Here is a 26,957-nt window from a genome sequence, read left to right as displayed (position 1 = left end):
TCATCTACTGAGAGCTTAATCAATTCCATCTGTAGTTCTTTAGGTGCCTTGGTTATGTCAACAAGGTGAGGCTGAAATGCTAATTGGAGTGTGATGTTGTGATTCTTAAAGTCAGTGAATCTTTCATTGTATTCTCCAACTAATAGGTCTATAACAGCTTCATATTCTTCAAATGATTTGCATATATCATCCTGCTCATGAATGACCTTTGCTAACTGGGGAAAATGTTCACCTGAAATTTCCTTTTAAAGAAGTGTTTTGAAAAAAGATAGGTTTTTCCGAAATGCTTGGATTTTTTGCCACTTCTCATATGTAGATTTAGTTTTACCTTGCAAAGAAATATTCAAGTCATTTTGATTTGACATTTCACACAGAAATGCCGCATTCCTATAGAAATCTTGTTTTGATAATTCACATTGCTGATTCTGTTCTTCATAAAATTAACTATCTGGTCTTGCAGAGATAAAATTTTGGCTAACACTTGTCCCTGCCCTAGCCAATGCATTTTAGAATAAGGCATAGCCACACTGAATACCTCATCCTTCAACTTTCACATGTTATGAAACTGACGGTGCTGGGTTGCATTTGCATTAATATAGTTAAGCATACTTAGACCTTGTTGCAAAGTGTCACTGAAAATGGTAGCTTTAGCACAGAGATTTTGCTGATGCAAGATACAATTAAAAGAAATGAGAGCATCTGGATCTGTTAATACTGTTGTTTTTGCATTTCATTATTTCTTTAGATGTTTAAGCTCCTGCACTAAGTTTTTACAAGCTGGTGAACACTGACAAATTATTTCTCCCACAGAACTATAACCACACATTCCCACACAGTATAAATATATGATTGAACTAACATTAATACACATCACCATTTTATCAATTGCATAATAAAACAAATTATCAAGTATCCAAATATTAAGTTACACAGCTCAAAGGCATATAAAATATTAGATGTCTGCTCAATTCATTAGCAGAAACTCACTTCTTTTTTGCAAGAGAGGTTGAGAAGAAAAGGAAAAAATCACACTTCAAGCAAAAATAAGTTCGTAAACAACTTCTGATAAGCATGGGAAAAAAATTACAAGAATTTCAGAAATTTTATGATTAAGAATTATTTTAGCTACAATTAACAAAGCCATCTCTACCTTTTAAAAAATATTTACTAAATTAAAGAGCATATTTCTACATGTTCTGCACAAGACAAAGGCAACATTTTGCTCAAAATATTTAATAGCCCCCTCCCATTCTTTTTTCAGGCCCTCCCTGTTAAGTTGCACCTCAGAGTGCAAACATTAAATTAACTGTAAGGCTTTTTTGTCTGAAGACATTAAAGACATGTGCTTCTGTACAATGTAGATTTTTAAAATGGAGGTTTTTTTCATAACAGCACAAAATGAGATTTACAGAAAGATATTAAATAATCACTGTAAGACTTGGTAAAAATAAAAAAAATCAATGGTTAAGCAAACCTGATGCATACTGGTATAAATGTGGGAGATGTAAACATAAAGTGAGCAGGCAAATAACCATGTAGGCCATACTTTCAATGTCTGAAATGGATAAACCATATGAGGTCTAGAGTGTTCATAGTTCTTGGGATTTTAGTTCTGTATGACACTAAAAATATACAAGTGTTGTGCTGGGTATTCTGGCACCTAATCTTTCTAAATTTCTTACATATTAATAAGATTCTGGCATGGGAATAGATTTAAACAAGACATAACTCAATACCACATGATTTCAGGGAAGGTCAATTGGTACAAATGATAAGCACATTTTAAATGCTGAACAGCAAGAATCTTTTGCTAAGTGTCCAAAAAAAGGCTAACTGTAACCCAGACACATAGGTTGCAATTCTATTAAACTTGCGGCCTGTTAAAACTGCTTTCTAATACTCTCATGGAAGCTTCCTTAGACTTATTCACCAAGCCAACATGTTGGCTAATACATGGGACATATTAAGTCCTGTGTCAAATTTTATTTCCAAGGCAATAGCATCAGGCACCCCAGTTTTATTGAATGTAACAGTTGTTTCTATGACCATTGGAGTCTTTGAAGCACAGCCGCATCTTAGGATGATACTTCTCCAAATACAAAAGTTGCTTGCTGTTAAAAGCTCTATGCTGCTTTTGTCTTATGAACTGTACTGCATCTTCGTATTTCATTTCACCTTTGACTAATGTGAGTCAACAAGCACTGGAGCTCTCCCAAGGCCTGCAACACAATGAACAGCAATACAACAACCAGGTTCTTCACGAAACTTGATTTTTACAAGACTTAACCAGTCATCAACAATCTGGTTAGATGGTGGTGTACCATTATCAAAATGCCAGTCAAGAACATGGATGCCTTCTTTCTCCACAAGAGTAGTGTCGTAAGTTGCTTCACGTACTCTTACTATTGTGGTAACTCCATACTTCTTAAGTTCCTCTATAAATTTGTTTAAGGTTGCATTGGTTGGATTGTGTGTAATAAGAAATCTCATGTTCTTGTATATGACTTCCACAGGAGCTGGGCAGTTCATTCGAGCCATGTTAATTTAGTTAAAAAAAAAACTCAATAGGGTTATGAAAGAATTTAAAAAATTGAATACAGAAATGATGCAAAGAAACTGAAGTCTACTTCAATATACTCCACTTGAAATTCTCAGTGCTTTGAGTATGAAGTTGGAAGTAATGGTAAATGAAATGAATCTCCTAACAACAAGCAGCAATTCTTCAATCCAGTAATACTGAGGCAACAAAAAGAAAGTGCACTGAGGTTTACCCCATCCAGGTCAGAACTCTTGTAAAATGCTCTGTGGATTTCAATTCAACACTTCTGTGCCCAGGTTAACCACTCTTATGGGGGCTTCTTGGTGGAGTAGTAATGAATTTCTACAGTTCACTTGTCTGCACAGAGGTCGTGCTGTGCCTGGCAGTAATCTCCACTGCCCTTCAGAAACTACATAAATGTGTGACCAAGAACACCACAGAAAGAAATATGTTTACTCATCAAAGATTGTGGCCTAATCATGCAGCTGGTCCCGAGGCAGCAGCGGTGGTGGAGACTGCAGGGCAGGGGGCCACGGTGGTCGTCACAGGGCAGTGGCGATGCAGGCAGCAGCAGGGACACCAATCTCTACCATGCAGTGAGCGGCTGGGAGGAGAACACATAGCCGAGCCAGCTGGCAGCCGAAGGAGCCAATCTGGATCTGTTAATACTTTTTTTTAATCTGTGCAAAAAACCCTTCATGTTTTCCTGTCATGGAAGGTGCACCTTCTGTACGTACACTGACTAAATTTACCAAATTTAATCCAACTTCATGACATTTATCTTGAAAGTTGTTAAAGGTATTTATGCCCCATGTTCCATTCGCAAGAGTGCCCAAAGTGAGTAACCCTTCATAGCAATCTTCTGTTATGACTGGAATGAAGTATAAAACCTGTGCCAAGTCAGTAGTATCAGCTGATTTATCCAAAGCAATTGAACAGTATATATTTTCCTTTTGAAGTATTGCATGAACTTGTTCTGCCAATCAGTTACGCTTCTCCTTGAAAGAGGCAGTTTTTGTACTTTGAAAGGTTATGAGGGTCTAAGCATCCTACAACTTCAGCAATGCATTCTTCCACAATTTCTACATCACTGAATGGCTTTCCTTTTTTCCCAAGTATAAAGCTACTTTATAAGTTGCTTCAGTGGCATTATTTTCAGGTCTTATTGCTGCTTAAAAGCATTGTCTTTCTTTTGCTTTTCATTGTTTAATTTCTGCAATATGACTTTTCATGCCTCTCCCTCTAATTTAAAATATGCATGGTCTTTATGAGTGTTATAATATTGATGATCATTGAATTTCTTTAATCTTGATATTACAGTATTACAAAGCAAAAAGTCATCTTATTTAGCAGAAACAAGATAATACTGCAATTCCTAATCCCCATTTAAAAATCTGTTTTCTTCCTTCAGCATTCTCTCCGTCTTTGTTGACATGATTGGCTGTTAAGCAGAATTAAAAAATATTGTCGAGTTGTGCAACTATCCACAAATTCCACTTCAAACAAAAACACAGTGCACTGTTGTCAAGAGCTGATAACAGACTGCGTACTCAATCCCCATAAACCCTTGCCAATCAGCCTCGTGCAGTAGTGGTGCCAGTCAGGCAGGGGAAGTTAGAACTAAATCATGAACTTAGCAGCTGTCAAGTTAACCCTTATGGCTTACTAATGTTCTAATTGTGCCAGTCAATCTGGGGGGTTCTGATTATTCCATGCAAATGGAAACCAGAAGTGAGCAGGAGTAGCTATATTCATATCACATAAAACAGAATTTTAAGTAAAAAAACAGTAAGAAAAGACAAAGAACATCATTTTATGGTGACATAAAGATATTAGTTCAACAAGAGTATATAACAATTCTAAATACGAGGTCTGTCTAGAAAGTATCCAGCCATTGTTAATATAACAAGAACAGTTTGCCTGACATGGATGTAAGCTGGCAGCCAAGGAGAGTAGACTGTAATGAGCATGCATAAACAATGATGACTTCACAGTACTAGTCAGTGGAGTGCTAGACACCACTGAGTGTGTGTGACCGTTGCATTTGAAATGACTGAGTAGAGCAATGAATCTGCATCAAATTTTGTGTTAAGCTTGAACATTCCTCCACAGAACTACCCAGATGATTCAGAAGGCTTTCAGGGACAATGCAATGAGTGCAGTGCAAATAAAAGTGTGGCACAAACACTTCAAAGATGATCAAGCATCTGTTGAAAATGATCCACATTTTGGAAGGCCTGCAAAAAGCAGAACACCTGAGAATGTTGAACATGTATGAGTTCCCAAAGTGAGGTCCCAAAGTGTCTACTTTGAAGGGGACTGTGGTGTCACTGTCCTATGTACAGTGTTTCTTGTATCTTGTATCTTCTTCAATAAATGTCTCTATTTTTTATATTACATGGCTGGATACTTTCTGGACAGACCTCATATATATGCACCTAACACTATATCACCCAGATTCACAAAATATTACTAGATGTACAGAGAGAGAGAGAGACAGACACTCCAATACAGTAATAGTGGACAACTTAAACACTCCATTCACAGAATTAGTACATTGTACTTAAAGTGAACTTTAGATCAAATGGTCCTGACATATATTTATAGAACATTCTACCCACCAACTGCAGAATATACATTCTTTTCATCAGCATATGAAACATTAACTAGGAGAGACCATGTGTTAGGCCACAAAACAAATCAACAAATTTAAAAATCAAAATTATATCAAGTATGTTATCAGACCACATTGAATAAAACTAGAAGTCAATACTAAGAGGAACTTTGGAAACTGTACAAATATATGGAAATTAAACATGATCCTGAATGAGCATTGGCTCAACAAAGAAATTAAGATGGAATATTTTTTAAAATTCTGGAAACAAATGAAAATTGAAACACAACATACCAAAAACTGTGGGATACAGTAAAAGCAGTTCTAAGAAGGAAGTTTATAGCATTAAATGTCTGCATCAAAAAAGTAGAAAGATTACAAGTTAGCAAGCTAACAACATACCCCATAGGAATTAGAAAAATCAAAACAATCAAAACCTAAAATTAGCAAAAGAAAAAAACTAACAAAGACTAGAGCAGAATTAAATGAAATATACAGATTTTAAAAAAATACAAAGGATCAATGAAATGAAAAGTTGGTTCTTTGAAAAACAAAATAAACTGCTAGCTAACCAAGAAAAGACAGTAGACCCAAATAAACAAAATCAGAAATGAAAATGAAGACATTACAACTTATAGCACAGAAACACAAAAGATCGTCAGAGACTATTACAAATAGTTATATGCACACAAACTAGAATATCTAAAGGAAATGGATAAATTCCTGAAACTAGGATGAAAGAGAAAACCTGAACAAACTATAACAAGTAGAAAGATTGAATCAGTAATAAAAAAAATCTCCCAACCAAACCCCAGACTAGATGCAGCCACAAATTCTACCACATATACAAAGAAGAACTGGCGCCAGTCCTCCTGAAATTGAAAAAAATTGAGGAGGATGGAATTCTCTGTAATTCATTCTATGAGGCCAGTATCACCCAGACACCAAAACCAAACAAGGACACAACAAAAAAGAAAACTACAGACTAATATCTCTGATGAATACAGACATAAAAAATATTCAACAAAATACTGGCAAATCAAATCCAGTAGCATATCAAAAAGATAACTCAGCATGATCAAGTAGGTTTTATACGAGGGATGCAAGGATAGTTCAACATATGAAAATCAATAAATGTGATACATCACATAAACTGAATCAAGGACAAAATACATAATCATCTCGATAGACACAGATAAGCCACTTGATAAAATTCAGCATCCCGTCATGATAAAAACCTTCAAAAAACTAGACACAGAAGGAACATATCCCAACATGAGAAAAGCTATATATGAGAAACCCACAGCTAATATCCTACTGAATGGGGAAAAGTTAAAAGCATTTCCCCTAAGAATCGGAATAAGACAAAGATGCCCTGTTTCACCACTCCTATTCAACATAATGCTAGAAGTCCTAGCCAGAGCTATCAGGCAAGAGAAAGAAGTAAAAGGTATCCAAGCTGGAAAAGAGGAAGTCAAATTATCCCTGTTTGCTAATTATATGATGTTACGTATAGAAAAACCTAAAGATTCCACCAAAAAAAAAAAAAAACTCAGATTTGTTAAATGAATTCAGTAAAGTTGCAAGATACAAAATCAACATGCAAAACTCAGTAGCATTTCTGTACACCAATAATAATAAAGCCGAGAAAGAAGTCAAGAAGGCAATCCCATTAAAATAGCTACAGGCTGGGTCCAGTGGCTCACACCTGAAGTCCTAGCACTTTGGAGAGACTGAGGTAGGAGGATCACTTGAAGCCAGGAGTTCAAGACCAGCCTGGGCAACAGCAAAACCCCACCTCTACAATAACAAAACAAAAAATAATTAGCACTGCCTGTAGTCCTAGCTACTCAGGAGGCTGACTCAGGAGACTGACACAGGAGGGCCACTTGAGCCTAGAAGTTGGAGGTTGCAAGAAGCTATGATGATGCCACTGTATTCTAGCCTTGGCAACAAAGCAAGACCCTGTCTGAGGAAAAATAAATAGATTAAAACAAAAAAACCTGGGAGTAAATTTAACCATGGAGGTGAAAGGACAACTATAAAACACCAATGAAAGAAACTGTATATGACACAAAGCAAATGGAAAAACATCCCGTGCTCATGGATCAGCAGAATTGGTAACATTAAAGTGACTACACTGCCCAAAGAAATCTAAAGATTCAATGCAATCCCTACCAAAATATGAATGTCACTTTTTACAGAATTAGAAAAAACAATCCTAAAATTGATATGGAACCAGAAAAGAGCCAGAATAACCAAAGCCATCCTGAGCAAAAAAGAATAAACCTGGTGGCATCACATTGCTTGACTTTAAATTATAAGGCTCCATAGTAACCAAAACAGCATACTGGTATCAAAATAGACACACAGATCAATGGAGCAGAATAGAAAACCCAGAAATAAAGTCACATGTTTACAGCTAACTGATCTTTGACAAAGCTGACAAAAACATACACTGGAGAAAGGACATCCTCTTCAATAAATGGTGTGGAAAAACTGGATTGCTGTATACAGAAGAATGAAACTGGATCCCTATTTCTCACCATATGCAAAAATCAACTCAAGATGGATTAAAGACTTAAACATAAAACCTAAAACTATAAAAATACTGGAAGAAAAATATAGGAAAAACTCTCCTGGGCATTGGTCTAGGAAGAATTTATGACTAAGACTTCAAAAGCACAGGGAACAAAAACAAAAATAGACAAATGGGACTTAAACTAAAATGCTTCTGCTCTGCAAAAGAACTAATCAATAGAGTGAAAAGACAACCTGTATAGTTGGAGAAAATATCATCTGACAGAGGATTAATATACAGAATATATGAGGAACTCAACAACAAATAATCCCACTAAAAATGAATAGATATGAATAGACAGTTTTCAAAAGACATGCAAATGGACAAAAGGTATTTGAAAAAATGCTCAATATCACTAATCATCAGAGAAATGCAAATCAAAACCACAATGAGATATCTTACTCCCGTCCAAATGGCTATACTTAAAAAGACAAAAAACAACAGATATTGGCGAGTATGCAGAGAAAAGGGAAGGCTTGTACACCGTTGGTGGGAATGTAAATTAGTTCAGCCTCCAAGGAAAACAGCATGGAGATTTCTCAAAGAACTAAAAATGGAACTACCATTTGATCAAGCAATCGCACTATGGGGTATCTACCCAAAGAAAAAGAAATCAATATATCAAAAAGATACTTGCGGGCTGGGCGCAGTGACTCACGCCTGTAATCCTAAAAATCTGGGAGGCCGAGGCGGGCGGATTGTTTGAGCTCAGGAGTTCGAGACCAGCCTGAGCAAGAGCGAGACCCTGTCTCTACTAAAAATAGAAAGAAATTGTCTGGCCAACTGAAAATATATATAGAAAAAATTAGCCAGGCATGGTGGCGCATGCCTGTAGTCCCAGCTGCTCGGGAGGCTGAGGCAGTAGGATCGCTTGAGCCCAGGAGTTTGAGGTTGCTGTGAGCTAGGCTGATGCCACGGCACTCACTCTAGCCGGGCAACAGAGCGAGACTCTGTCTCAAAAAAAAAAAAAAAAGATACTTGCACTCACGTGTTTATCACAGCACTATTCACAATAGCAAAGACATGGGATCAATTTAAATGTCTATCAGTGGATGAATGGATACAGAAAATTTGGTGTATGTATACAATGGAATACTATTCAGCCACAAAAAAGAATGAAATTATTTCTTTTGCAGTAACATGGATGGAACTGGAAGTCCTTGTCTTAAGTAAACTGATCCAGGCACAGAAAGTCAAATATCACATGTTCTACCTCCCAAGTGGATGCTAAAAAATGTGTACAAATGGATATAGAGAGTAGAATAATAGACAGTGGAGACCTAAAAGGGTATATGGGGGTGGATGATGAGAAATTAGTTAATGGGCACAATGTATGCTATTTGGGTGATGGGTACTCTAAAAGCTCTGACTTAACCACTACCCAGTCTATGCATATAACAAAATTGCACACATACCCCATAAATTTGTGCAAATAATAAATAAATAAAGTCCTGTTCAGGCAGATCTTCTTTCTCCTCAATGATTTTTTTTATTCCAATAAATTTAGGGGGTATAAGTGGTTTTTTGTAACATGGATGAATTTAGTGGCATCTGGCAACTCATCTACTGCCTCTTGGTTGGCAGAAGCTGCTTCTCTTGTTGACATTTTATAAGCCAAACCTCTTTCTAAAATTATCAAACAATCCTTTGTTCACATTAAATTCCCCAGCTTTGATCCTTCACCTTCTTTCTGCTTTAAGCTGTCATATAATGACTTCACTTTTTCTCAAATCATATTAGAGTCTGTAAGTATGCCTTTCTTGTAACAACCCTGCACCCACATAAAAGCTGCATTTTCAACACAAGATAAAAAGTTATTTTGCAAAAAGTGTAAGGTTTTCATGCCAGCTGGAATAGCTTAAGCAATGACTTCATGAATTTCCTTTTTTTTTTCCCCCACAATGGTCCTTACGCTGGATTCATTTATCTTGGTATTGCACTAAGCATGATAAAAATACACAAGAACTGCAAGAGATCACTTTTTACTGTAGCACACAATTTACTGGAGAAACGAACTGCTCAGAACTGTTCACACAGAGATGATTAGTGTCACGTAGCACTTTAAGTGGATACTTGCAACACTTGAGCTCATTACAATAGCAACAGGAGGTGGCTACAAAATTATTACAGTAGGGCTGGGCATGGTGGCTCATGCCTGTAATCCCAGCACTTTGGGAGGCCGAGGTGGAGGACTGCTTGAGGCCAGGAAATCAAGATCAAATTGGGCAACATAGCAAGGCCTCGTCTCTACAAAAAAAATTGAAAAAATTTGCCAGGCATGATGGCATGTGCCTGTAGTCCTAGCTACTTGGGGGGCTCAGGCAAGAGCATCACTTGAGCCTAGAAGTTTGAGGCTGCAGTCAATTATGATCATGCCATTGCACTCTGGCCTGGGCAACACAGCAAGACACTATCTCTAAAAAGAAAATAATTTTATTTTATTACAATGCTACAGTATATACTAGTTAATTTTGTGCCGTTAAGATTTAATACTGCATCTTTGTGTTTGTTTACATTTCTCCCAATTGCGAATGGTGCCATGTACGGTCTCTGTTTACATAAGTTTTGAAAAGTTTTAACTTTTTATCATAGTTTTATGTATATTTCATGCTGGTAAATAAGACAGACTAATATCTACATAAATTTTGTGTATTCATGACATACCCAACTTTTTCTTAATTTCTTAGAAATTTCTACATTATGTGGCTCATGAGTTTTTTCAAATTGTCACAAATCTGCAAAAAAAATTTCAATATGTTTATTGATAAAAATTCATGCATAAGTGGACCTGTGCATTTCAAACTCACATTGTTCAAGGGTAAACTGTAAATTGATACACTAACAATATACAATCAGCAGTACATAAGGTGCCTATATCTAAACACCATTACCAACAATCTCAGATATTAAGTAACCTGCTCAAGATCACATGCCAGAGCCTAGAATAAATTTCAGATAATTATCAGTAATTATCATATTGCCTACGTAAAGTTTAATAGTTTGTAAATCTGTACTTACAAAATTCTGAATAAAAGGCCATCAGCCTTTTACTCAATTAAAAAAAAATTCTGTGTGAAGGATGAAGAATTATCTATGTAACAGGATTCAACTTGTACCCCCTAAACCTATTAAAATTCTTTATAAAGGAAAAAATTCCTCCTTGTTGAGTCAAAGTTTAAAGAATAAATGCAAAGTACTTAAATGAAAATAAAGTTAAATATCAACTCAAAAATAAGAGTAAAAATATCCTTGAAATTTAAAGACTATTAAGTCATTTAATCAAGATTTCAACTTTACATATTTCCTAAACCTATCACCTTTAACTATAAAATTATCATACATTTTTGAGGAAATATATAGGAACAAACTGATAACTAGTTTGGGGGGGGTTGTTTTGTTGTTGTTGTTTTAGAGTCAGGGTCTCACTTTGTCACCCAAGCTAGAGTGCAGTGTCACGATTTTAGTTCACTGTAACGTCAAACTCGTGGGCTCTTGTGATCCTCCTGCCTCAGGCTTCAAGTAACTGGGACTACAGGTGCATGCCACCATGTCAGGCTAAGTTTTTTTGATTTTTGTAGCGACAAGGTCTTGCTATGGTTGCCCAGGTTGGTCTCAAACTCTTAGGCTCAAGCAATCCTCCCACCTCAGCGTTCCAAAGTGCTAGAATTATAGGATAACTGGTATCTTACCGCTACATTTCAGTTGTAGAAAACCAACTGATTACCACTGAAATAAAATAAAATGAGGTAGTGATTCTTGATATTCACTACATTTTCTGACCTGGGAACAAGCAATGAAAATTGAAATCTGATCTTGTTTAATAAGATTTCTTTTCCTACCTAGTTATGCTAAAATAGACTGATTCAAATATCTGCTTTTTCCTATAATGTTCTATAACATGTGGACACTGAAACTCAGCATATCAATACATAGTAATGATAACTGAAAATGAAACCTTTATAAAATACTTTAATCTCAATATATTTATATCTCCCCAAAAGATGAGGGTTTTTCTTTACATTTATACACATGAACTCAGATCAAAAGTCACTAAGAGGACAAGGCAAAACCAATGTTAAGATAAATTGGCATGCATAAAGTAATAGGATAACACATTATTATTAGTTGTATATTTTACCTACTTTGCTTACTTATTTTTGTAATGAAAACAAAACTGTCAACAAAATATATGCTGGTATTTCTTACACTGAAAGGCATGACTTCCAGACATCACATCAGCACTTTGAAGTAGCTGAGACCAACAGTGTGGGGCCTCATAACATTTACCGTAAAAGATAAGTTGCCTGTGCTCACCCTTTTGGGTCAGGGTAACAATCTTCTTTCCTGCTCTTTCTTACATTTGATAAGCTGTTGACACTTATTGAGGATCCTATTACCCCATCATTATCTTAGTCTCCTGCCTTTGTCTAGTTCTAAAAATGGAAAAATATTTTAAGAACAGCATGGAAAATCCAGCTAAGTGAACTTGAAGCTACAAAAAGAATAATGATATCAAAAATTTTTAAGGTTTGGAATAATTCCATAATTTATATAAATATTTAATGATGAAAGTATGTGGTTTTCTCAAACTATTAGTATATCATGGATTTAAAAATCACTACCAAAAGATTTTCTTTTCAGTCTAGTGCTTTTACCAGTAAGTAGAAGTCATTAAATAAACTAGCAAGCTTATGATACCAGTATCACTCTTCCATGTAACTTCAAGATTTTGCCAAGACCCATCTTCATATATATATTTTTTCCTTTACTCATAAATAATCTTGGGTTGTAAAAGTAACACATCACTGACCTCTTATGAGAAAACTAATAAAATTACCCCAAAATGCAGACTTTTCATTAATGTTTACTTTTTTTAAAAGACAAAAATCACTAAGCTTATATATAAAATGTCAAATTAGTAGATAAAGGCATAAAATGTAAATGTTCAGTTCCTTTTAACATTTTTGTTGACATATATTAGTTTGCTTTCTTGGTCTATTTGCCATTGTAATTATTTTCGTAAGAATGAAATTCTAGTGTAATTCTAGTATAATATAGAAATTCAAGTGATGAAATTCTAGTATAATATAGAATTCAAGTGAGTTCAACAGAGATTCATTCATATAACTATCCTCTAAGAACAAAGCTTTTTTTAAAACACCAAAAACCTAACACTTCTTAAAGGATTATGTTTGGGGGCTTCCTAAATTGTTTAAAAGATCAATATGAAAAATTCTTGTAAACAGTTAAGTTCTTACTGGGCCTATGTCCTTTTAACTTAAAAAGGCTTTATAATATAATTGCTCTGTAAATATCAGAATTTTCCATATCTTGTGCAATATACACAAAGAAGTCGTCAAATGGCTTATCTTGTACTTATCAACTTGTTTATTTTTATACCTCCAAAAAGCTGTATTTTTTTACAAGAACAGCTGCTACTTTGTAAATATTTTAATGGTTTCTCTTAAGTAGAGCTGTCAGTTTAACAAACAATATTATAAAAGATTTTCATTCTTCCATGTGACTGCACATCTTGAAATGTGTTTTACCTTGAAAATCCTTTGGAGATTTTAGACTGGAAAGGATATCTCCTTTGAAGGAACAAAGCCAACAAATGAATAGATAGACTTAAAGAATAATGTATAAGATCACCAGAGAAATAGTGCCATTTATTTTAGAAGACAAATAGTAACAGCAATAAGTTCTCTTAGCTCATTTCTCTTCTTTTGACTCAGGCGATTTGTTGAAATGGAACAGCACTGGCTTTGTGCCAGACATTTCAGGTATGAACCTTGATTCTTTTGCCACTTAATAGATATTGGTTTAGAGCAAGCCAATTAACCTCTTTGACCCTCAGTTTCTGTATCTGCAAATGGGGTAATGATACCTACCTTACAGGGTCATTATGAGAATTAGAGATAATATATGTAAATGACCTAACTGAATAAAGGTGGCAATTATTATTCTATCCCACCTACCTAGCAACCAGGAATCTCCCAATCATTCTTTAGTCTTTGTCCTTTACATTTTTATTCACTCAGCTTATCTCTTCTTTCTTTTTAGTCTACTTCATGGAATTCAAAGTAAGAAATATTTTAGAGATGATCTAATTTAGCGCTTTTGTTGAACAAATGAGGAAATAGAAGCTCAGAGAGATTAAATGACTTGTCCAAGATCACAGATAGTTAAAAATGAAGATCAAAATCCTGTTCTCCTAAGTTTTTCACTGTTTCACTTCTTTCTGTGGAATGGAATTTGATAAGGCAATTCTATCCTGAGACTGAAGGAGCATATATAAGATAAGATAGCAAAAAAGTAGTTCAAGAGACAAGAAAAGAAAAAAGATTAAAGAAAAAGGGGGAGGGAGAGCTTTTCCCTTGTGTTCTAGGGCAGGGCTCAGCACATTTTGTAAAGGACCAGAGAATAAATATTTTAGGCTTTGCAAATCCTATAGTCTTTATCTTAGCTACTCAGCTCTGACACCGGAACACAAAAGCAGCCTTAGACAATATGTGAAAAAAAAAAAAAAAAAAAAGTGTGACTGTGTTCCAATAAAACTTTATTTGGAGATGGAAATTTTGAATTTCATATATTTTTCACATCTAAACGATGTTTTCTTTTGATTTTTTCCAACCATTTGAAAATGTAAAAATCGTTCTTAGATTGTGAATCATACAAAACCAGATACAGTGCTGTATTTGGCCCACAGGCTGTAGTTTGATGACTTTGTTCTAGAGCAAACTCAAATACTTCTGGGAGTATAAGCCTAATGATAAGTAGGACAGATACTCAGCCTTGGTCCCAAATAAATAATAGGGTTTGATGGGCACTGGGATGCAGTGGAGTGTGCCTACCCCACCAAAGTGGGAAATACCCATTATGGTTTAGGAGATTGTTGCTCTTAGGAAATAGAGGCCAAATATTGCCAAATCTTCTGACTTTTCAAAAAGAAGCCAGAGCTCTGGGTTTTTATGTTAAATCTCCCAATTTCTAAGTGTTCTAAAATAATTCAAAATAATTTTAAATGCTGTAGGTCAAACATCTGTAAAATTAATTTGATACATGGACGACCAGTTTAAAAATATTTGTTCTAGGAAAACAAAGCAAAATTCTAGCTAATTCATGCTTTCTAGCAGGCACTTAAATTTTCCCAAGTGAGTATCTTTCAGCCCAAATCCTTACCCTATTCACCAACTGAACACAAAGTTGACTAAAATGTAATAGGTCACTCAGGCTATAATCTACTCTGTACTCCATCCTCGACCCTACTCCCACCAAAATTCTGCTACTTTGTAGTTTAAGACATTAAACTTTAATAGATGACACCAAAATACTAGTCATGTCCAGGACCTTCCCTGGAATTCAGTAAGCTCAATATTATATTTTGTAAATAAAATCACAAAATTATAGCTATAACCTAAGACTACCAAATTTAAAATAGTTAACATAAATTATTCTTTTTTGATAACTCTTCTTCTGATGACATTTCCCAAAATTACAACCACATTAAATTGCTGCTACTGTGGATCTTACCTTCATTTTATCCTCAATAAAACACAATATAGGCATATTTACAGGTATAAAGTAGCAAAAATAAGTCCCTTCGTATCTTCCAATAACTTTTCTTCTCTACTGCTGTGATATTACTATTTGCTTATTTCTTCTTCCCTCCTCTCCCTGCCCTGCTATCAAACTGTAAGCTCACTGAGGACAGGGATTACGTCTTCTTCATTTCTATATACCCCAATCAGTAGAGCAGTCTGCACAGAGCAGACCTTCAATAAATGTTTGCTTTTATAAATGAACAATCAAACCTAATATTCACATTTAAAAATGAAACCATCTGAAAACTCCATTTACTGATAAAGATTCATACATTATCATTTTTCTTTCATGAATAGCAAAGAAAACAATTGGCCCATGTAATGGTATTCTGGAAAATAAGTATGCTGATGCTACATTTTTCATCCTTAAAATAGTACTAATATATCCAACCAGAATTTATTACAGATAGTTGTGATAAATCTAGAAACTAGTTAAGCGGCTATAGTTCTCAGGCAAGTATAAAAACAAGAAAAGGGAGGAGAGTTAATTGCATTTTGCTTGCCTAGCTCCTCCCTTAGGACAGAAGGAATAAAGTGAAACTTAATTCAAGCATTCTATCTTGTCTGGGGGCTGCCTGAGGGACTGGTATCTTTCTTGCCTGGCTCAGGGCACTGGTAAGAATGGCAGTGGCATAGTTTGGGTACAAGATTGGAGAACACTGAAAACAGAGGTGAGTGCATTAGCACACTGGAGCAACGACGACACTGCAGTTCTGCAAACAGGCTCCAGGGAAAGCAAGAGATTAAGGGCAGAAGAATACAACAGAAACAGAAAACTCCTGAGATGATTCAGGAAAATAAGACAGTAAAGCACCCAGATATACTAAAAGCGAATGCACAACCTCAAAGAAGATGCATCCCCAGAAAAAGTCTTAGAGGTTCCAGAACCTCTATCCAGGCTGATTGGTAAAAATCTTTCCCTGAACAAAATCATTCTATAAAGACTGAGAAAAGTGGCTGTTTCTTGAATTGCCCAAATCTCAACAAAAGACCACAAGGCATACAAAGAAACAGGGAACCATGGCTTGACCAAAGGAACAAAATTAAGGTCCTGAAACTGACCATAAAGAAATATAGATCTATAAGCTGCCTGACAAAGAATTTACAATAACTGTCTTAAAGATGCTCAATGACCGAAAAGATAACATAGAGAACTACACAAAATCGGGGAGACAATGCATGAACAAAATAAGACTATCAACAAAAAGAAACTATTTTTTGAAAAACAAATTATAAACTTAAAAAATACAACTGAACTAAAAAATTCATTATGAGGCTTCAACAGAAGACTTAAGCAACAGAAAAATCAACAAACTTAAAGATAGCACATTTGAAATTATGTAGTCTGAGGAGTAAAAAGAAAAAAATGAAGAAAGTTAATAGAACCTAAGAGATTTATGGGACACCATCAAGCAGGACAATATATGCATATGGGAGTCTTAAAAGGAGAAGAGAGAGAGAAAGGGACAAAGAACTTACTTGAAAAAAGAATGCCCACAAACTTCCTAAGTCTGAGAAAAGAAATGGACATACAAATTCAAGAAGCTCAATGAACTCTACCTTATGATAAACCTAAGGAGACCTACATACCAAGAAACCAAGACACATAATCAAACTGCTGAAAGTCAAAGAGAGAATCTTGCAAGTCACAGGAGAAAAACAACACATCATATACAAGTGAGCCTAATAAGATTATCACCAGATTTCTCAGTATAAAATGTGTAGGCCAAAAGGAAAGGGATGTTATAGTAATGAAAGAAAAAGCTATCAACCAGGAATACTCTATCTGGCATAACTGTCCTTCAAAATTGAAGAAATTAAGATCTTTCCAGATAAACAAAAGCTGTTTACTGAATACCACTAGACCTGCCCTACATTAAAGAGAGCCGTTCAAATTGAAACAAAAGGATGCTAGACAGCAACAAAAAGTTATATGAAAGCATAAAGTTCTCCAGTAAACATATAGACAAATATAGAATCCTATATTATTGTAATTCTGGTGCATAAATCCACTTTTAATTTTTGTATAGACTCTAAAAGAATAAAGCACACACACAAAATAACAATCTATGTAATGGTTATACACTATATAAAGATGTAATTTATGACAGCAATAACATAAAGGGGTGAAGAGTTATAAAGGAGAATTTTTATATTCAACTGAAGTTAACTTGTTATCAGTCCAAAATGCTGTTATAACTTTAAGATACTTTCTGTAATTGCAATGGTAACCACAAAGAAAATATCTATACAATGCACACAAAAGAAAATGAGAATGGAATCAGTATGTCACTACAAAAATCAATAAAACACAAAGGAAGACCGTAAGAGAAGAAATGAGGGGCCCAAAAGCCCTAAGATATACAGGAAACTGGTAACAAAATGGCAATAGTAAATCCTTCCACATGAGTAATAACATTAAATGTAAACAACTGAACTCCTTAGTGAAAAGACATATTGGCAAAATGGACTTAAAAAACAGGATCCAATGATATACTGCATACAATCACTTCAGATATGACAACACATATAATACAAAAGTGAAGGATGAAAAAAGATATTCCATGCAATGGTAACCACAAGAGAGCAGAAGTACCTGTATTAGTGTCAGGCAAAATAGACTTTAAGTCAAAAACTGTCACAAGAGACTGAGAAGGGTACTATATAATAACTAAAGGGTCAATTCACCAGGAAGATATAGTAATTATAAATATTTGTTCAAACATCAGAGCTCTTAAATACAAGCAAACACTAACAATTGAAGGAAAGCAACACAACAATAGTAGGAAACTTCAGTAGCTCGCTTTCAATAGTGGATAGAACCATCAGACAAAAGATCAATAAAGAAATAGAGGACTCCAACAGCACTATAGACAGACTGGACATGACAGACATACACAGAAGAATCACCCAGCAACTACAGAATACACATTCTTACCAACTGCACATGGAATATCTCCAGGATAGACCACATGAAGGCCACAAAACAAGTCTTAACAAATTTTAGATTGAAATTATAGAAAATATCCTTTCTAACTAAAATGGAATGCCACTAGAAATCAACAACAGAAGCAAAGCTCAAAAATCCACAAATACAGGAGAATTAAGCAACACATTCTTAACCAATGGATCAAAAAAGAAATCACAAGGGAAATTAGAACCTCTTTTGAGACAAATATGTAAAAGTGAAAACACAACGTACCTAAATTTGTGGAATGTAGCGAAAATAGTACTCAGAAGTTTAAGGCTGTAAGTGCTTACATTAATAAAGAAGAAAATCTCAAATCAACAACCTAACTTTACACCTTCAGAAACTAGTAAAAGAACAAACTAAACTCAAAGCTAGCAAAAGGAAGAAAATAATAAATATTGGGGCAGAAATAAATGAAATAGAGAATTGAAAAACAATAGGAAAAAAATCAACAAAATTTAAGAGATTATTTTTGAAAAATATCAACAAAATTGACAAACCATTAGCTAGATTAAGAGAAAGACTCAAATAACTAACATCAGAAATGAAAGAGGGAACATAAAAACTGATACCACATAAATAAAGAGAGTTGTAAGAAAGTACTGCAAACAATTATATGCCAACAAACTGGAAAACTTACATAAATGGACAAAATCTTATAAACATATAACCTACCAAGGCTCGATCATGAAGAAATAGAAAATCTGAACAGACCTACAGCTATTAAGGAGATTGAATCAATAACCAAAACATCACACAAGGAAAAGCCCAGGACCTGAAGGCTTTACTGGAAAAATTTACCAAACATTTAAAGAACAATTAACACCAATCCTCCTCACACTCTTCCCAAAAATTGAAAAGGAAAGAATATCCCAAATTGATTCAATAAGGCCAGTATCACCCTAATAACAAAGCCAGACATAGAAAACTACAGACCAACATTCCTGATAAATAATGATGCAAAATTCCTTAACAAAATACTAGCAAACCAAATTCAGCAGCATAGTAAAAGAATTATATACCATAATCAAGCAGGATTTATTCCTGGAAAGCAAGGATGGTTCAACATATGAAAATCAATGTAATATACCACATTAACAGAATGAAAGACAAGAACTACATAATCATCTCTATTAGTACACAGAAAAGCATTTGACAAAATTTAACATTGTTTCATGATTTAAAAAACACACTCAACAAACTAGGATATAAGGAAACTACCTCAACATAATGAAGACTGTATATGAAAAGACCACTGCTAATATCATACTGAATGAGGAAAAACTGAAAACCTCTCCTTTAGGATCAGGAATAAGACAAAGATGCCTGCTCTTCCACTTCTATTTAACATAGTACTAGAATGTCCTACTCAGAACAATTATGTAAGAGACATAAAAGGCATCCAAATCAGAAAAGAGGATGTGGAGAAATTAGAATCCTTGTACACTGTTAGTGGGATAGTAAAATGGTGCAGCCACAATGAAAATGGTATAGTGTTTCCTTAAAAAATTAAAAATAGAACTACTGTATAATTGGGAATCCCATTTCTAAGTACATATCCAAAAGAACTGAAAGCAGGGTCTCAAAGAGATATTTGCACATCCATATTTATAGCAGCATTCACAATATCCAGGAAGTGGAAGCAACACAAATGTCCACAGACAGATGAATAAATCAAATGTTATGTATACATACAATGGAATATTGTTCAGCCTTAAAAAGGAAGAAATCCTCTAATATACTACAACATGGATAAACCTTGAACAAATTATGCTAAATGAAATAAGCCAGTCCTCAAAACACAAATACTGTGTGACACCACTTATACAAAGTATCTAAAGTGATCAGATTCTCATAAACAGAAAATAAAATGTGGTTATCAAGGGCTGGAGGGAGGGGAAATATGGAATTGTTGTTTAATGAGTACAGTTTCAATTTTGCATTTTTCAGTTTCATCATTTTGCAAGATGAAACAGTTCTAGAAATCTGGTGTACAATAATGTGAATATAGTTAATACTACTGAACTGTATACTTAAAATGATTAAGATGGTAAAAATTATGGGTTTTTGCCACAATTAAAAGTTTTTAAAAATACACACCCACACAGTGGTCCTACAAATTTTTTGGTTTTTAATAAGATTTATGTTTCTTATAACAAATATGTTTTTTCACTTCATTATGTTTCAAATAATTTTTTAAATGATGCCTTGTCAAAGTTGCCATTATTTCTCTATACATCTCCCTATATACTTTAAAATGCTAATGGAAATCAAATATTGGAAAAGTTATTTTCCTTTCCTTTTCAAATTATGTGTTACATTGGAAAGATTAAAATAATCACTTCTTACAATATTCCAAGATAAAATATTCTGTTAATTGACTAACAAGAATATCTGATTAATAAAATGTTGATAAATACACTATGAATAGGCAAGATAAAAATTAGTTTTTCAAAATCTGAACTTGAAAACATTCATTTTTCTGCTAAGTCACAGGGGACTGGGACTACAAGATTTCCATTGTGTGCTACATACTAAATTGACAAAATAAAGAAAAAGTTCCATTGGGACATGTGAAAGTTCTGTAATCTTACTTATGAGGGAGTTAGTAGAAATTATATTTGTATTTCACTCATATATTAATCATTTTTCAACAGAACTCTTGGGGCCCTTGGACAGAGGTGATATGCTAAATGAAGCTTTTGACGGTCTATCTTTAGCATCTCAAAGGGAAGACTCATTTCCAGACAACTTTCCTCCCTTTGGTTCAACCCACAGACATATTATTCAACAAAGAATACTGAATGGCTCTTCTAACAGGTAAGAAATGTTGAACTGAAGAAACCGCTCCATAAAGGAAAGTATTTAGTACTGAACAATTTAAATATTACCTGTTCAAATGGCAAACTAATAGCTAAGTAAGAATATTTCAAAATGTCAAGGGAAAAAATGTGCATTTTCTCATGTCTAAGATTTGGCAGTAGTTTAGTCATTCAACAGCAGGCATAATGGAGGCAGAAGTAAATATAAAAACAATATTGTTAGAATCAACATTATTCTAGGACAAAATGAAATTATAACACATTTAATTCTATTTTTATACCATTGTTAAATTCTAGGATTGTTGGATTATCTTGAATAAATATTAAACTTTAGAATACATTGTCTGAATTATAGCTTATATGATCATACTTCTTTAATGTAATATTACCATTAGCTTTTGAAATCTGATAAATAACTTAAATATCTATCCAGCTTGCCATGTGAGGTTATTGAGGAGATAAAGAATGTGAAATTTAAAATATAAGACAAAATAATAGTGTTATTTACAGTGGTAATTATGTTAATTAAGATGATAATAATGCTCTCAAACAAGGGTCAGCAAGCTTATTGTGTAAAAGGTCAGACAGCAAATATTTTAGGCTTTGCAAGCCATACAGACTTTTTAGCAACTCCTCAATCCTGCTATTGAAGTATGAAAGTGGCCATGTAAATGAATGAAAGTGGCTGTTACAATAAAACTTTATTTACAAAAACAGACAGCAGGCCAGATTTGGCTGGTCTGTAGTTTATGCTCCTATTCTTGAGGATCCTGAATATATGCAATAATTATGAAGAGGCCACATTTTAAAAATTCACATGTATTATAAATACACACCTATAATATCCTCAAGAAAAATGCCTGAAACTACATAGATTAACTGTAAATAAAGAGGGGCAGGATTTCCAAGTATGACAGTTTATTTAGATGTCAGCAAATCCAAGAAACAATTATAAAACTAGACAAAAACTACCATTTCAGGGCTCTGGAAACCAAAGGCAAACAACAAATTAAGAAACTTTTATTCATGAAAAATTGCTGTACTTCTAGTAATAATTGCTAGTCTGTGTTTTTCTTGCCTGAAGTTGCTCCCATCCTCCTCCCCACTCCTAACCTAGTTCTATCAGGGTGGGACTGGCTTTGAAAACGAATGCTGACTTGATATGGAGGTAAGCATGGAAAAAACCCTACCCAGCAGCAGCATTGTCAAGAAAAAGTAGCAAAATCATTGTCATTAAAGGTGACAAACTTGACAGGAAATGAACAGGGAAAGCTACAGTTCTGCTCTCCTCATTAGAGTGGGTGACAGAATGGCAAACTAGCCAAAATTTAACAGACAGACCCTGGAAATGAGAGAACTAAAGATGGTCTAATTAAGCTCTCCACAATTTCCTGATGGGGTTGTGTAACTCTCATTTGGACTCTAAGCAGTGATCCCCAACCTTTATGGCACTAGGACTGGTTTCATGGAAGACAGTTTTTCCATGGACAGGGACTGCAGAGCTCTGCAGCCTGGTCCCTAACAGGCCACCCACTGGTACCGGTCTACAGTCCGGGGATGGGGACCACAGACTCTAAGTATTCCCCCTTATACTTCTTTCCTCTTTCACACTCAATTGGCAAAAGGTGCCCCTCTCTTTTTGCCTTATATCACCCACTCATCACGCCCCGCTTCCCACCTCCCCGCAACCCCCAGGCTAATCATTTTGAAAACTGCCTCTTCAAATGGCATGGTACTTTAAAACTGTGGTCCCCAACCCCTGGTCCGGTCCAAAGCTCGTTAGGGACGTGGTAGCAGAGCTCTGCCACACCGCCACTCCTCACCTCACTCCCTACCCCACCCATGGAAAAACTGTCTTCCTTGAAACTCAGGAACAGGAGGCGGGGCGGGAGCAGGAGGTGAGCGGTGGGTGAGCCAACAAAGCTTCATCTGTATTTACAGCCCTTCCCCATCGCTTGCATCACCGCCTGGTGCCAAAAAGGTTGGGGCCCACTGCAAGCACCTTCGTTGTAGTCCATGCTCTGATCTACAGGAATACCAAGAGCCAGAGAGATCAGATCATACAATGGGATTTGGCATTTTTTCCATTTTATTTACAATTATTTCAAAGTTTGGACATTCTCTCTCTTCAAGTCATGGTGAGAACATGGTTATCATGTAGTTCTGTTTTTCCCTTTATTATGTTCTGTTTATAGACAAAGTATTGGTAGACAGGAACATAGGCAACCACTATTATCTACAGCTACCTTGAAGTCTTACTTCTTTATTTACTTCTTTAAAAACAATTTTATTCAGGCATGATAACTTATATGTATCCTAAAATTCACCCATTGTAAGTATCCAAGTCAATGATGTTTGGTAAATTTCGTTTATCACAGTTTAGTTTTAGAACTCCAAATAGTTCCCTTTTGCCCAATTTTGATTCTCCCACCCTAGCCTGAAGCAACCATTGCTCTGCTTTATAGGTTTTTTTTTTCCTAATAAATCATGCAATCTGGAAAATTCATATAAATTAAGTCATATGATATGCTGTCATTTGTGTCAGGCTTCTTTCACTTAGCATTATGTCATGCAGGCTTATGGTGTAATCCGTAGTTTATTTCTTTTTAACTGCTGAATAGTATCCTATTGCATGGATATACCACATTTTGTTTATCCACACACCAGCTCATAGATAACCAAATATCCTTTCCCCCACTGAATTGCCTTAGCACCTTCATCAAAAATCAACTGACCATTAGCATTAAGGGTTTATTTCTGGATCTGACATTCTGTTCCATTGATCTATATGTCCTTACACCAAAAAGTACCTAGACTTTGCTGTACTGAGGGCTCCACTGAACTGAGATTTCAAAAAACATACCCCACTACCACAAAAATAAACAGGAAAAAGATAAACAGTTCCATACAGAGTTACTTCAAAGAAATAGAAGGAAACAGTTACAAGGTACCCAAATGAGAAAACCACACATCACTTGAGGAAAACTCTCACCTCAAAAATCATGAAGTAGAAGAAAACTGCAGCAACACTCCAAGCAGAATTAAATATGGAGATTCACCTTGAATTAGAAAGACTAAAAAGAAAAAGAGAAATAGACAGGAAAAGGGAAAAGAATGGAAGGAGAGGAAGGGAAGAAAAAACAGGAAAAAATCAAGAAAGTTCGTTGAACTCAAGAAATGAAAGACATAATATTACCTCAGAAATGAAAAATAAATTACAAGGTATCCAAATGAGAATAAACTCAAACTAAAATTTAACAAAAGGGATTGAAAATGGCAGAAAACAAGAGAATGAAATGAGATAAAGAAGAAAAAAGTCAAAGAAAAAGTAATGGAATGGGAGAGAAGGCAAAGCAGCAACAGCATCTGTGTAACTGGATTCCTTGAAGAAGAAAAATAAAACAAAGTAACAGAATTAATATTTAAAAATAAAATCCAAGAAAATGTTGCAGTATGCAGATTCAAGTACTTTTTTTTTTTTTCTGAAAGGGCACTCTGAATGTCTGAGAAAAATTCTGTCAGAACAATTGGCTCCAAGATATATCCTAACTAAACTCTGACACATTTCAATGATTAATTTTAAAAAAATTTAAGGCCTTCTGGTAAAAAGATCAAATAACTTACAAAAGCAAAAGAATTAAACTAACATCAGACTTTTCAAAAATAAAATGCCAGCCAAAAGCAGAACTACAATTTTTAAAAACTGAATGACTCAAAGCGTGAAACAAGAATTTTAAAGCCATCCAAGCTCTCCTTCAAATATCAAGGCAAAAAAAAAAAAAAAAACACCTTTTTTTCTATATAGGGAATTCTGTACGCATGAGTCCTTCTTGAGGAATGTACTAAATAAAGGAAGAGCTTCATCCAACCAGGAGATGACTGAGAATGCATCAGCAAAAGGACTGACTGTGAGTGTTTTAATACAGATAAATGTAGATGAAAATGGAGGTGGGGGTGAAAGACTATTATAAAATACTGTATGTTGTGATTAAGTAGGAAAAATATAGCTAAAAAAATGGGAGAACAGAGAGTGAAAGAGATTGGTAGAATAAGCTCACTGATTGTTGTATAGGCAATTAAGTAGGAGTTAAAAGATGCCAATAAACTCTGATACACCAGATAATAAAGGGTTAACTAAGAAGTGTTAACTAAGTGCATTAGAAAAGATGTAAGTACAAAGTACTTAGTAACCATCAGACCAAAATCACAAACCTTTCTAATTACCATTTTGTAAAACAAATTAGAGCAAACGAGAAACACATACCTCTCAGAGAGAAACATAGCAAATATAACAAAATTCACATAATTATAAATATTAGGACAGCACTGAAACCAAGCATATCAGTCATATCAACTAATGTAAGTGGACTTACCTTACCTATTAAAAGAAAAAGTTTTTTCAATTTGCTCACAAAGCAAGATTCAGCTATATATGATATATAAGAGATACATATAAAATGAAATAATTCCGGAAACCTAAAAATAAAGGGATGTAAAAAGGTATTCTAGGCAAATGAAAATAATAAGAAACCAATAGTAACAATCCTGATTACAGAGAGAATAGGATTCAAGCCCAAAAGCATAAAATGCAGACTTTTTCTTTTTCTTTTTTTTTTTTTTTTTTTTGAGACAAACTCTGGCTCTGTCACCCGGGCCAGAGTGCAGTGCATAGCTTTTCAAACTCCTGCGCTCAAGTGATCTTCCTGCCTCAGCCTCCCACATAGCTGAGACTATAGGTATGCACCATGTGCCCAGCTAATTTTTTTTTTTATTAGAGATGAAGTCTCACTACATTGCTCAGGCTGGTCTCAAACTCCTGGTCTCAAACTATCCTCCCACCTCAACCTCCCAAAGTGCTAGGATTAAAGGTGTGAGCTGTTTTCTCTGACCAAGAAAGACCTTTTTTTAATGCAAATTTTATAACACAGATATAACACTTATGAATATTTATGCACCAAATAAGACAGAAACCACTTTTATGAAGGAAAATCTACAAGAGATCCAAGGAACACTAATTGCTGGAGATTTGAACTTACTATTCTTTTTACAAAATAGATCAAGTGGGCATAAAATAAGGAGAAAGAATACCTAAACAATATAACCAATAATGTAAATATTATGGATATTTATCAAACTCTATACCCTGATACTACAGGGTAAATCTTCTTCCCAAGAATCCATGGAATATTCGCAGAAAAATGATATACTAGTTGCCAAAAGATATCATTAAGTTCCATTAAACATGACAAACACTTTCCAATCACAATTCAATACAACTAGAAATTTTTGATAAGAACCAAAATGCCCTTCCCCCTGGAAATTTAAAATTTTTCTATTAACGGTGGCTCACGCCTGTAATCCTAGCACTCTGGGAGGCCGAGGCGGGTGGATCGCTCGAGGTCAGGAGTTCGAGACCAGCCTGAGCAAGAGTGAGACCCCCGTCTCTACTAAAAATAGAAACAAATTAGCTGGCCAACTAAAATATATATAGAAAAAATTAGCCGGGCATGGTGGCACATGCCTGTAGTCCCAGCTACTCGGGAGGCTGAGGCAGTAGGATCGCTGAAGCCCAGGAGTTTGAGGTTGCTGTGAGCTAGGCTGATGCCACGGCACTCACTCTAGCCAGGGCAACAAAGTGACACTCTGTCTCAAAAAAAAAAATTTCTATTAAATAACTCTTGGTTGAAAGAAGAAATACAACATGAAATTTCTAAAAAGTAATTATAATAAAAACACTATGTATTAGAATCTATGAGATGAATTTAAAGTAATGACCAGAGGAAAACTGATAGCAATAAACACTTTTATCAGAGAAAAATAAAAGAA

The 26,957-nt window shown here is 34.9% G+C and overlaps 1 protein-coding gene and 1 pseudogene across 5 annotated transcripts in view; one reads left to right on the top strand and one right to left on the bottom strand.

Annotated features, from left to right (window-relative positions):
• Window positions 1–26,957, top strand: part of LOC123636962 (WD repeat containing planar cell polarity effector) — a 316,119-nt gene that overhangs the window by 260,286 nt on the left and 28,876 nt on the right. For all 4 annotated transcript variants that reach the window (XM_045549710.1, XM_045549713.1, XM_045549709.1 and 1 more), the window contains one exon: window positions 20,967–21,129. In XM_045549710.1, coding sequence (XP_045405666.1) covers window positions 20,967–21,129 — 163 coding nt within the window. The remainder of the gene's footprint in view (window positions 1–20,966; window positions 21,130–26,957) is intronic.
• LOC123636964 lies at window positions 2,000–3,060 on the bottom strand (annotated as a pseudogene). The gene has a single exon (XR_006734712.1). The product of XR_006734712.1 is annotated as a protein tyrosine phosphatase type IVA 1-like (transcript).

The sequence above is a fragment of the Lemur catta genome, chromosome 4 (genome assembly GCF_020740605.2).
Source record: "Lemur catta isolate mLemCat1 chromosome 4, mLemCat1.pri, whole genome shotgun sequence".
NCBI classification, from domain to species: Eukaryota; Metazoa; Chordata; class Mammalia; order Primates; family Lemuridae; genus Lemur; species Lemur catta.
Note: the sequence above shows the minus strand (reverse complement) of the source record. Positions and strands in the feature narration are given on the sequence as shown.